This window comes from Haplochromis burtoni, unplaced genomic scaffold, assembly GCF_018398535.1.
Source record: "Haplochromis burtoni strain Fernald_Lab_line unplaced genomic scaffold, NCSU_Asbu1 Contig_13, whole genome shotgun sequence".
Taxonomy (NCBI): Eukaryota; Metazoa; Chordata; class Actinopteri; order Cichliformes; family Cichlidae; genus Haplochromis; species Haplochromis burtoni.
In genome coordinates, this window is record NW_024582374.1 from 1,600,837 (window position 1) to 1,613,919 (window position 13,083).

General features: G+C 40.8%; 1 protein-coding gene and 1 long non-coding RNA gene across 5 annotated transcripts in view; one reads left to right on the top strand and one right to left on the bottom strand.

The window, feature by feature from the left end:
• farp2 (FERM, RhoGEF and pleckstrin domain protein 2) overlaps positions 1-8,340 on the top strand; it is a 30,362-nt gene extending 22,022 nt beyond the window's left edge. For 3 of the 4 annotated variants that reach the window (XM_005919774.3, XM_005919776.3, XM_005919777.3), the window contains 12 exons: positions 695-828; positions 1,016-1,097; positions 1,188-1,425; positions 3,175-3,305; positions 3,401-3,469; positions 3,561-3,650; positions 4,763-4,845; positions 5,469-5,587; positions 5,777-5,940; positions 7,773-7,880; positions 7,963-8,114; positions 8,198-8,340. In XM_005919774.3, coding sequence (XP_005919836.1) covers positions 695-828; positions 1,016-1,097; positions 1,188-1,425; positions 3,175-3,305; positions 3,401-3,469; positions 3,561-3,650; positions 4,763-4,845; positions 5,469-5,587; positions 5,777-5,940; positions 7,773-7,880; positions 7,963-8,114; positions 8,198-8,291 — 1,464 coding nt within the window. In that variant the 3' untranslated portion in view covers positions 8,292-8,340. Of the gene's footprint in view, positions 1-694; positions 829-1,015; positions 1,098-1,187; positions 1,426-3,174; positions 3,306-3,400; positions 3,470-3,560; positions 3,651-4,762; positions 4,846-5,468; positions 5,588-5,776; positions 5,941-6,378; positions 6,519-7,772; positions 7,881-7,962; positions 8,115-8,197 lie in introns of all 4 variants that reach the window. The other variant, XM_005919775.3, reaches the window with a different exon arrangement.
• On the bottom strand, positions 3,381-7,851 carry LOC121812973. Its single transcript, XR_006053438.1, has 2 exons — positions 7,744-7,851; positions 3,381-4,659 (listed from the first exon to the last, which is right to left on the bottom strand). It is a non-coding gene; the product is annotated as an uncharacterized LOC121812973 (long non-coding RNA).
• Positions 8,341-13,083: the final 4,743 nt, after the last annotated feature.

A 13,083-nucleotide genomic window follows, 5' to 3' on the forward strand; every position in this document is an offset into this window, starting at 1 on the left:
TTCTGAAGTCCAATAAAGAAATAAAAGGCCTTCTATTTTAAATGCCATACCGTTGTTTGTAGAATAGTTTTGGCTAATCTTACGAACACACTCACTTTCCCATTTCTCCTTAATGTATAGTGAGTCAGCGTCAGGTGCTTTCATAGGTTGAATGTCAAGTTTTGGAATAATATCCTCATGCTTTTAATTCTGTACCAATATATGATGAGAGAGAGACGGACACTGGCATCAGAATGAAATCTCAGAAAGCCAGATGTGTTGTAACACTGCTCCCCTTAAAGGCATTTATGCTTGTAGTCAACATGTACTTTTTCTAGCATAGTGTGAATTAGCATGGCCTTTGTTCAGGGCTCTGGTGGCGTGAGCAGTGCTTTGGATTGATGGTTAATGAAGCTGTGATGAAACTTTGCACATGCAAACTTTGCAAATTTTACTAAACTTGAATTTTTTGCAATCAGGTTTCACTGGGGATTCAACACATGCAGTGTATTTTCATGGTTACTGAGACATAAAGTTTATCCTCCTTCAGAATTGCTGCCTAAATAACTGCCTAGAGACGAGATTTGCTTTTGGGAAGGACGCTGTGAAGAAGAGTTGGGACACTTTTCTTCAGCATCAGCAAGCGTTAAACCAGACTTGCCGTTTTCATTCACACCCATGTACTAACGGGACTTTTCCATTTGGCTATTCCCAGTGGTTCCGTAGTGCTGTGATCAAAGAAAACGCCATGCCCGAAGGCCTGATGACCCTCCTGTTCTCCAACATCGACCCCATCTACGAGTTCCACCGAGGTTTCCTGAAGGAATTGGACCAGAGACTGGCTCTCTGGTAGGTGCTTCTGGTTGTGGGTGTTCAATGTACTTTGGAAGTTGGATTTTGTAACTGGGGAGTGACGTCATTGCAATTAAAAAAGTTCTGTGTTTGAGAGTGAGAGAAACACCCTCTCATCAGGCAGGAGCTTCACTAATAAGAAACTCCGTACATGTGTTTTGTGTTTGTTTGTTTTTTTCCTAAGGGAGGGGCGTTCAAATGCTCATGTCAAAGGAGACTACCAGAGGATTGGCGACGTGATGCTGAAGAACATGTGTGCCCTTAAGGTAGGACAACTTCAGTTAGTTTAACATGTTTATTTATTCTTTCACAATTGGCTGACAAACAGAGTGACCCGAGTCTCGTTTGGTCTCCAGGAATTCACCAGTTATCTACAGAAACACGATGAAGTGTTAACAGAGCTGGAGAAGGCCTCCAAGAGGCTGAAGAAGCTGGAGACGGTCTACAAAGAGTTTGAATTGCAGAAGGTCTGCTACCTGCCCCTCAACACATTCCTGCTCAAGCCCATCCAGCGACTCATGCACTACAAGCTAATCCTGGAGAGACTGTGCAAGCATTATTCCCCTGCCCACCGCGATTATGACGACTGCAAGGGTGAGTTTTCTAAAGCTTCTTTTACGTCATGACGGTGATGATAATACCCCACCATCTCACAGCATCAGTCCTTTGTAACATTCGAATGCATCAACTAGTAGTAAGCAAGGGAACTGCAAATGGTAGCATGCAGCAAGAGCACATTGTCCCTCTGGTGAAGACCGCTTACTTTCACCCAATCAAGTATTCACAAGTTTATTCACTGCATATCCTCCTGACTACCAGCAATGCAAATTTGTCCTCTGTAGAGCACCTTTCTAAACCTGAATATCTCCCATGCACTGCATACTACAGAATTGCCTCCTGTTGGTATCTACAGAGGACATTTAGGGCTTTCCAATGATACCAAATGTGAAGGGGTGGAGCTTTGGGAACTTTAGTTTTTTCATTAAGGAACATGGCAGCCATCGCTGCAAGCACATTTTATGGGAAGAAGAAAAGTAAGTGCATAAAACTTCTTATTGAGCAATTTTTAGCTATAAATGTTGTTAGCATATTTTAAATAAGTCTCTTAATAACACATTAAAACATAGTATGCTTAATTCTAACTTCATTTTAGTATAGTATTGAAGTGTTTAAAAAATGTCCTCCGTAGTGGACATTTGTAGTCATTTCTTCCATTTTGTTCTGTTTTTTTTAAATGACCAGAAAAGGAGTCCTTTTTAGAAGCAGAAAGAAACTTATTGCAGTTTGATGAGGGAAACCCAGATCTTGAGTTGTCTGATGAAGAAGATCATAGGGAATAAGCCCTTGAAGAAGAAGAAAGAAGGAGGAGCATCAGGGATGGTACTCAGACCTGAACTTGCTGTCATTAAGTGGTTGGACAGTTGTCATGGCATCCTATGGCAATCAACCTCAGGACAGACGCACAAGATGGTTTAAGAAAAACAAAAGGTTTGTCCATGTGCCAAGTCCACTGGCAATTGCCGAGTACACTACCAATATAGGTGATGTGGACCATATTGAATGTTGAGTTTCTACAGGATGGTCTCTCACACTCAGAAATTGACAGTATGTGCAGTTTTCTACTTTTTGATCTGGCAATCACCAACTCGTGGCTTCAGTATAGCAGTGACTTGCAGTTTTGGGGGAAGAAACCACTACAGTTCCTTGAGTTCAAACTTCTTCTTGGTGAAGAGTTGAAGCAAATGTTTGCCATCAAAGTTCATTTTTACACGTTCGGCCTTCCAATGTCCTCTGCAGTGGACATGTGATATCTAAAAAATGTAAACTTTTTTTTCCCAAAAAATTATTTCAGTCTTCTAATTACTTTACAAACATTGGGGGATTTAAAAATTTTTTTGATTGGACAACATTTTTTTTCCTGGTAGTCAGGAGGTTAAGCATTATATAATATGTAGTACATTTGTATAATATGCATTATGAAAATGTACAGTTTATAAGGTGGGGAAAGCTGCAGTCAGCTGACACTAAAGAAGACGCTTGGATGAGTGACAAACGTTTCTCCCACTGAAAACGCTACGACTAACGCTATTAATCTGGAAATGCTTCAGTATATTTACTATCTTTGAGTGTTATCACAAGCAGGTTTGTAGTGAAAGTCTAGTTTTATTCATTCTTTGAGACAAGATTAATACATCATATATTAATGTGTAAGAGAAATATTAAAACTCTCAAAGGAAACGGTATTCATGTGGAAAATCATTTCCACTTGGTCGTCACTGTAGCAGGAATGTGATAAGTCTGCCATGTATCATCTTCTGGTTATTCATTTGTCTTCCCATACAGAGGCTCTGAAGGAAGTGGCGGAGATAGCCACTCAGCTTCAAAGCAGTCTTATCCGGCTGGAGAATTTCCAGAAGCTCACAGAGCTGCAGAGAGACCTGATCGGCATCGAGAACTTGACTGCACCAGGCAGGGTGGGTGCAGTGGCACAGAGCGAAGTGCAGGAAATAAGTGCATACAATCTAACAAGGTTGTCTTTTTTTATTTTATTTTATTTTTTTTTTTATAGGAGTTCATTCGAGAGGGGTGCTTGTACAAGCTCACCAAAAAGGGGCTACAGCAGAGGATGTTTTTCCTGGTTAGTTAAAAACAAAATCTACTTCCACTTAACGTCTAAAGCTTCTAATCATTGTTAGCACTTTTTAATCTTTGCCTTCATGTCTTTTCAGTTCTCTGACATGCTCCTTTACACAAGCAAAGGTGTTACAGCAACCAATCAGTTCAAAGTCCATGGACAGCTGCCCCTTCATGGCATGATAGTGAGTCTGCAGTCTCTTCTCTTAACCTCTGCCATCCTGTTTTAACCATTAAAGCTCCCAGTAAGACTCTGTAGTTAGGTTTACACAAAAGCTAACATCTCATAATCGGGTACTCCAATTCTTCTGACACACAAAGTGTTGAGAAGGGAGGGTGAGGGTCTCCTAACTTTACATGTCTCTGCTTTGCTCCTGGCTGCAGCTCATAGTGTTGGATGCACCGGTAAGTCCTCTGAGCTCTGCCAGCTTGGATGCCCAAACCAGACCCTTCTTTCCTCCCATGCCCGTGTAGACGAAGCGAAAAGCTCATCTTAAGACAGTAGACTGCATATAAAAAGAAATGGAAATAGCCTCAGCTTTTGAAACATGAAGCAAATGTTTAAAGCCTAAACTTGCATTCTTTCTAATGGCCAGCAGGGGGCAGTGATTCTGATTCTAAAAAGAAGTAATGCTGCATAGAAATCTGAGAAAATGAGCCTGCTTCTCACTTATGACAGCATTACACACTCCCGTGTACCTAATACACATGTTTACTAAATTATCAGCTATTTTACTTTAACTGAGACTTGAAGAATAATTCAGTGTGACTACTTTGTGATGGACAAGTTTCTGCTGGTTTCTCAGTCAGTACCACCCCTCCATCATCTGTACAGGTTCAAAACACTGAGGTGGTGACTGCCAAAATGATCACAAATCAATGGGTGATGTCTTAATGGCTACATCCATTTTTTTAAAAATTAAATATACAGTGTTTACTCAAGACACACAGACATGTCGGCCTCTGCCTGTCATAACTACTCATAATTCTATACAAATAAATACAAGGGTGAACTATCAGCAGGGCACAGTGATGTGTGTTTTGACTTGCACATGGATATCATTAGGATATGAAAGATAAGACGACCCCACCACAGTTTACCTCCAGACACATAGCTGCTTCAGTAGAGGCTCTTTCCCAGGTCTCGCTGTGACTCCAGACGTTTTACATTTGTTCTCCCTTTCTGCTCCTGATCTGAAACCATTCATGGTGAAGAACATTATTTGGATTTCACCCGTTTCCTCCATCTAGCTTGCATTTTTGCTTTCTTTTAATAGTTTCCTTTTTCTGCTTATAGGTAGAAGAAAGTGAAAATGAATGGTCGGTGCCTCACTGCTTCACCATTTACTCTGCTCAGAGGACCATTGTGGTGGCTGCCAGGTAAGACTAGGAAGGGGAGAAGTTGGAGTAGTGGCATGTGACTGTGCATGCAGTGAACAGCACATTTGTGTGTATCATGTACTTCCACAGTCCCATGTAATTATTACCATCACGGATAAACATCAAATAAATGCAAGTAAATCTAATGCAGATCCAAACAGGTGTTCTAAGTGAACCTTCAGCAAACACCAGGTGCCTGAATCCAGTCAAATACTGCTCCTTTTATTGGCACGAGTGATAAATATGTGTGTTCACTGTAATATAAACATCATTACCTGAGCCATCCACTGTAAACTTCCATCAGTATAAGAGTCATGTTTCTGGTTTGCCTTGACCTGCCCTTGTTAGTATAGTAGTCTGAATACTTGGTGGGTTTTTCCTCAAAGTAAAGTGGCTTATGTTATTTTTGGCCTGTCAGACTTCATTGGCCACACCACCACATTCTTACATCTCTAAAGTTCTTATGGTCTTGATTTAAAATCTCTACAAATTCAGGCCAAAAGCACAGAAACAAAGAACCCTGTTATAATAAACTGGAAGTATCCCAATAATGGGTTACATCATCCTCAGTTCTCTCTAAAAATGTGTCCGCAACGCCGTAATTTGTCTGTTTGTGATTTCAGCTCTAAAGTGGAGATGGGAAAGTGGATTGAGGATCTGAACTTGGCTATCGACATGGCCAAGAAGTCTCAAGAGAAATCCAGCATCTTTCTTGACGCTGGACTCAGCGATCGCTCCAACCGTAAGTTTTCTTTAAACTCGATACCTACACAGCCTTGAGTGTAAATGTGTGTTTTTGTGGCTATTTTGAGTTTTTTCTCAGCTTAGTGAGCAGAAAATCCCGTTTGGACACAAACACCCCAAACGTACTGTTAATCCCTCCCCCTCCTCTCCTCTACACAACTTCCTGTCCTCCACCCTCCCCCCTTAGGGTCGTCCGACGAGGTTTCTCTGGAGCAGGAGTCTGAGGATGACATGAACTCCTCCCGCACTTCACTGGACAAGCAGACGCACCACCGTGCCAACACAACCATGCATGTGTGCTGGCATCGCAACACCAGTGTGTCTATGTCTGACCACAGCCTGGCTGTGGAGGTACTCCTCCCCTGCCCCAAATTACATGCAAACACTGCCATTTACATACACCAGCATGCACACCACACACACCAACAGCACGTACATCAAACCTCCCATCTTCATACCAGCATCAGTGGAGTGAGCGGAAATGGCTTTGCATTCTGTTTTCTTCTGAACCCTTTAACGCCTTTTTAAATGCTCATTTTTTTCCACCTTGTTTTTCCATTTTAAGTTCTTTAAGGCTCTAACAGTCAATTTCTCCTTGATAGATCATCTTCTGTTCTTTATGTGCATGCAAGAACCTTCCTCTGACACTGGCTTTTCACCCCACAGACCTGAAGGATTTCCTAACATGCACTTCTTTCCACTTCTCAGAGCTAACATGCTAACACTTTTTTCTGCACCCTCTTGTTCCTTTTTTCCCCCGCCTCTCTCTCTCTCTTCGACCTCCTCCAGTCTTCGGTTCTCCGGCTATCTCACCAGAACTTCCTCCTCGCTATCTCCTCGGTCAGGGCCAAAGACCAAATACCATCACACATGTTTGCTGGTACCGAAACCAGAACCTCTCTCTCACTGATTACCTCCGCATGAACCAGGTACTCGATCCACTGACCCGAAAGAGAATACTGAGCTACACAGTGACTGTGTTCCCTCCCTAAAGTCATAAAGAGAGAGAATTGATGAAGAGTGATGTTGGAATTCCAAGAAATACAAACATCTAAGGTGTTTATTTGTCAATTTATTGCTAGAATTACTACTTTGTGTCCCAGGAGATGCATTCAAAACAAATTTAAGTCTCCATTTCAGTTTGGATCAAAACAAATAATGTTAAATAGAAGAATTATTAGAAGTAAAGCACGCAAAAATGAAGGCAACACGAGCATTTAGATAATGAAGAACGGAAAATGCATATATTTTAAATACCAGATTGAAAAGTTGGAAGCAGAGCGAAGGAGCCAGGCTACCTCAGGCTATTGCGCTTGAGACTCTTTATTCAAGGGTTGTGTTTGAGCCTCACATTGGGTAATGAAATTTTAAGCACTTTGGTCAGGAAAACTAGAAAAGTGTTTCAGCATTTTAAAAATGCCAGATATTTATTTCCGTGTCCAAGTGTCAGAGAGAAAAATGGCTCCACGGCTAATCTCCCTGTTGGGTAGACTCCTTAGTGTACTGAATAGAATTATACAAAAATGTAACAGAAGCATGAAAGCAAAAATGGTTTGTTTTTTAAGGTTTGGGTTTCTTAAATCAAAATCTGAATCAGAGTTTAAGCAAGAACTGATATGCTCATGCTTGTATCTCTCCTCGGTTGGACTAAGATGGTGGCGGTTTCAAATTTTTAGATGCAAATCAGAGCTGAGGGCTGAGTGTCGACAAGCCAGAGTTTACGGTGCCAGGAAGGTCTCTCTTTACCTGGTTAAATCACCATGGTAATGGTGAACAAACTGAATGAATAGTCTTCCTGGCAGCTAACGCAGAAGCACATTAGCAAAAACAGCCGAGTTACAACCACTTGTTGATGAAACGCAGGGTTAGTGAGGCCGTGTATCACATGGACGTGCTACTGGTGGATGACTGGATATGTAAAGCGCTTTGGGGTCCTTAGGGACTAGTAAAAGCGCTATATAAATACAGGCCATTTACCATTTTACCATTTACTGTTATAATTACTACAGATCAAACTCCACCTTCAGAGCGCCAGCATGCATTAACTCTTTCACCTTAGAATTAACACACAAACATGCATTATCTACAGATCACATGAATGAAACTTTAAACTCCAGCATTAAATCCATTTAATTTTAGCAATCAGTGTCTAACCTTGTTCCTTTCTCCTCTTTCCTCTGTAGAACCAGCTCTCGGGTTACCTCCTGAGGAAGTTCAAGAACAGTAACGGTTGGCAGAAACTCTGGGTCGTTTTCACCAACTTCTGCTTGTTCTTCTATAAGACTCATCAGGTCAGCCCTTATAGATCTGTGACAAAGATCGAGCCCACGTAAAAGCACGTCACTGAGGTGTCTGTCGATGTCTCGTTTGCAGGACGACTTCCCGCTGGCTAGCCTTCCACTGCTCGGCTACACGGTCAGCACGCCCGAGGAATCGGACAGCATTCACAAGGAGTACGTCTTCAAACTTCAGTTCAAGTCTCACGTATACTTTTTCAGAGCAGAGAGCGAGTACACCTTTGAAAGGTAAGTTGATTCAGGTCAGTTGATTCCTCCAACCGTGCAGTTCTTCATCCATCAGATTACAGTAGCATGTCTGCTCTTCACAGATGGATGGAGGTGATCAAAAGTGCAGCCAGCACTGCAGGCAGGATGAGCCTCCTCATACCTAAAGGAGGTCCCATGGAGATCAACGGAAACTGAAATGAGCGTCGTGTATCTGGAGGCTGGGCCTCTGGGGCATCAGAGACTTGTCGGTGTCATTTCTATGTGAAATAGACATTTAAACATTAACAAATGAAAGATACTGCCAGTTTCAAGTGTTAACATTTTTCTTCTTGATTCTAATGGTCTCTGCATTTTGCTTGATTAATGATGTAAATGGTAACATTTGTCCCACTATACAGGATATAATGAAAGGGAGAGGTGTACATTATGAGCTTTTTTTTTTCCTGCACATGTTGTGCTCTTGTTTCTTTGATCGCATAGACTGATGGGAGATGCTGTTTTTATGGGACCAACACAAAGGGCTTAAATTCAGGTTTTCTGAAGGACTGAAGCTTTACTGGGTACAGTACTGTACCGGGACTGACTGGGATACAGATGAAATACAGTATGTGGGAAATGAAGGTACTGCAAATTGTATGTGCTCTCTAAACTGTACTTTGAAAGCGCTGAGGGCATTAGTGAGGAAGAGGTGAACGGGAAGGTAATGAGATGCTGAAGCAAGTGGGAGACTCGATGATTTGGGAAGTTTTAGGGAATTCACGCTGCTGCGAGGAAGCGGGATTTGTTGTGGGCAGTATTTTTCTATACTCTGAGGCCAGACCTGATTGCTTTATTTGCTCTGAGTGGGAGAATGCAATCAGTGTTTGAAACTTTTAAAAGGGAGCTGTTGTGTTTTATGCGCCTGGTTAGTTAGGCAGCATTAAGGTCAGTCTGGTGCTACGTTTCTCTTTTAATATCTCATGTTTCCTGTTTTTATGACCCATAGGGATTTACTACTTGAGGACATGCTGCGCAACAATTTTTTTTTCCTAGTGTTTACTTTGTGAAATTTGCAGATTTTCCTTCTAAAAGCTAAAGAGAACATATTTTTAAGTAATTGTTTGAGGATGACTTGCCACATGTCAGACTTTTACACGAATGGGAGCTGCACAGATAGTAGTGTAGTGTTTTACATGAATCCATGGTATTATTTGGTTTATATATTTTTAAGAAGACTGGAATCTTGTCGCTCTGTGTGTGTGTGATGTGTTTATTTTTTTTATTTTTTGTGTGTGTGTGTGTGTGTGTGTGTGTGTGTGTGTGTGTGTGTGTGTGTGTGTGTGTGTGTGTGTGTGTGTGTGTGTGTGTGTGTGTTTGTGGTGAAGCCAAGCGTGCAGTCCTACTTGCACCTCCCTCCCCCTCCCTGCCTCTGGAGCTTAAAGAGAAAGTGATGATGGAGGTAATCTCCGAACCATCAGGCATTCTGTGCGAGTAAGAGGCAGACTCTGCTGCACACTTAACATCCAGTATGTTATTCCTATTTATTGTGTAGGATGTCGTCAGGGCCAGGCTCCTGAATACACTCATGTAGTCTTCATGTTATTCCATTTAAAAACCTAACAAATAAAGCATAATTTGAATCAGACTTCTTGTGGCTTTGTGCTTACATTGGTGCCCGTTTACTACTTTACGTTTAAGACGTCAGTTAGATGTTTTTGGTTCAGTGGACCTAAACTTAATTACTGTCATGTGTATATTGTTTCAATGGTGAATGCTCAACTTAAAAATACCTGAATGATTTTTCTTTTTTAATCTTTATTTAACCAGGAAGTCTTGCTGTCAAGATAAGCAGCATGGACCAAAGTACACATTGCATTTTCAAAGCAACTGAATTTACTTTTTCTGAAAATGTTAATTTCTTTGAAGTTCACATCACTGCAATAAACAGCCACCTGAGCTTCATATTCATATGGCTGAGAAATCCTGTGTAAGTATGAGAGCATGCACAATCTGTACAGATGTCTCAAACCAAGGTGGAGCTTTGGCTCTACATTTAAAAAAAAACAAAGTCACCATTCTGCTGTTCAAACCCTCTTTCAAAAACCAGCCGTTAAGAAGGAAGAAAGGCTTTAAAGGAGGAAGAAGAGGGCCACAATTATTTATTTTAGATGCAGGACGAACTCCGGGGCTGCCCCAAGGCTGAATACAAGATAAATTTGAATTATTTTTAACACTGCATCATGCAAATCTACTGCAATACCCCCAAGAAATTAGCATAATAGTTCCCCTTTGTGATAATCTCTAGACAAGTTGCACAAAATCTTCACTTCCTATAAAAGTCAGCCCGTCTTTATGCAACACTAACATTTGACCAGACTAGCTTTTGAAAGCATTGAAAGAAATTCTTCATTTATCTCTGAAATTACTTTATTAAATAGAGTGGAACTTATCTAATAATGGTTTTCTTGTAGGGTCTAAGTACATTTTAATATCTCAGATCTGTTGCTTTACATAATGAACATTAGATAAAACCTTAAGGTCACATATGACTACTTGTAAAACTTGAATATAAAAACATTAGGAGGCATTTAACTGTACATAAAACCAGACAAAAAGCATCTAAAGTGTTGGGATGAGAAGAGACTGAAACGTCCAGAAATGAGTAGAGGTTTCACTTGCATGTTGCCTAGTTAAGTGCACATTATCCACAAGTAACCAAACAGGAAAAATGCATCAGGTTTCACTGAGTAATTTCAAAATACAGGTATCATTTATAGAACTGACATAATTTATATGTACAAAACAAAATGTTTTGGTCTTGATTTGAGACCGTCAGAAAATAAACACACAAAATTAAAACTAGCGTGCCAAACTAGTTCCCCACACGGCATGTATTTTCTCATATTAACTGCTGGATCTTATGCCAGACTTGGCTGAGCGAGACGACTTTGAAACGTGCAGAATTTCATAGTTTGGATTTCAAGGAACGAGCCACATCCCCCATTAATCAAATTAAGCATTTGCTCATGTATAGATAGGATGATGAGGTTAAACAACATATTTAAGAAAATGCCAAAGAGGAATAGTGAGCTGGAACACTAAATAAATGTTATTGCATTATTTAAATAAAGTGTAGCCTTTACTTTACACCTGACTGTACAGCAGTGTTGACGAGACTGCTGCTCACTTGAGAAATAGCATCAGATCTGCACAGCTTGCATAACCTGAACCACAACGACGGTAAAATGTACACACTTTGTGCTGGACATTTTGAAGATAAGAGAAATCAGCCTTCTCCCTGTTCAGGGTGAGACTCGCAGTTTGGGGAGTTGTTTTTTTTTATTTTTTATTTTTTTTATGTCTCATGTATTACAGAGGATCTGCAGAAAATAATGCCAGTCAGTCATAAACAAAGCAGGGCATTCCTCAGGCTTGTCCAAACAGCACGGAGCAGTGGGTGTGGTGTCTTCCCCAGAAATGCTGATACTGCTCGTCTGCCAAGCTGATGTGTTCAAACATTTTTCTGCTGGGGAGTGGTGAAGGCGTGTCTCCTTTACTTTTCAGACAACAATGTGCCTCCACTTCAGAAGGGTCTTTGTGGCTGTCAGTAATGATGACTGCAGCTTTTAACAGTTAAACTCTACAGCCCAAAGACTTTAGAATTAGTTCTTGTTTGATTACCTTTGTCGCTAAGTTTTTTTTTCATTTTCTTCACTTCGCAAGCTTTATCTGCATTAACACAGAGTTCTAAGATTACAGCTTTTGATTTCTGCCTTGACAAACTGAGTAAAGTGGTGCACCGTGTTACTTTCTTTATCACGGCTAACTCTTATCTGTGCTGGACGACTGTGTCACAGAGGGTTCCCATAAAAAAGTGACCTCCCTCATTTGAAGTACATTATGAAAAAGGCGGACACCGTGTGACTTTGAGCTTATCTCCTCCTGTGAAATGTACAACAACAGCTGAGAGTCCACCACCACCCAGCCCCTATTTGGTTTAAAGGAATCATTTACTTTTGTAAGAAATGTGTGCCAACCTGTTTTCTTGCTGAGCTGGACAAGACGCTTGACGTGAACCAAGCTTTGTGTTTGTCGTAGCCAGAAACAAATCAGATTTAGTCCCATTACTGGAAATACTCCAGTCGATGACGATACTGCCTGCCACTTCTGGCTGTGAGATCTCTAGACAAATAACCAAATCAACACTTTGTGCACTCTATTAAAGATTAGAATGACTTTGTAGTATTGAACTGACAATCTGATATATAGTTTTATGTGAAAATGGCTCTAGTGAGTGCTAATGTTATCTTGGACACGGCAAGGCTAGCCCTTTCTCAGACTAAGTCAAACAGGCACAAGTGTTATCAACTTCCAGATAAATATTTAATATCAAATATCAAACTCCTCCTTCAGCCTTCAGTGCAACAAAAGTGTTAAAAGGCCCGAGAAAGAGAGATCCCATTTCTCTCATATTGCCTTCTCTAAACTGGTTTCTTTAAAATCCAGAACTGAATGTCAAGTCTTCTCTTCACATACAAAGTCCTGAATGATCATGTAGCATCATATTATCCCAACATAGATCTTTGCCCTTTGACTGCAGGCTTACTTGTGGCTTGTAGATATTTGTAAAAGTACAATCGGAGGCAGAGCCTTCGGTTTTCAGGCCCCTCTTCACTGGAACAAGCCCCCACTTTGGATTCAGGAGGCAGACACCTACTAGCCTTCAAACTTTCCTTTTTGATGAAGCATAGAGTTAAGTTTGGATCAGGTGACCATAAACCCTGAGTATTTGTGTTCCACTCACTTCTTTTAACTCGTCATGCATTTATATCCCACTGTTGCATGTTATTAGCACGCATGTGTGATGCTGTCTTTAATACGCTGTCAGAAAGTCACGCGATTTAATGGTGGCTATTAAATGGGTTTGGCTTTGTTGTGAAAGAAAAATTGTGTGCAGTAAAAGATTACATCACATAATACAGCAAAAAAAAAATTGAAATACTGCTTT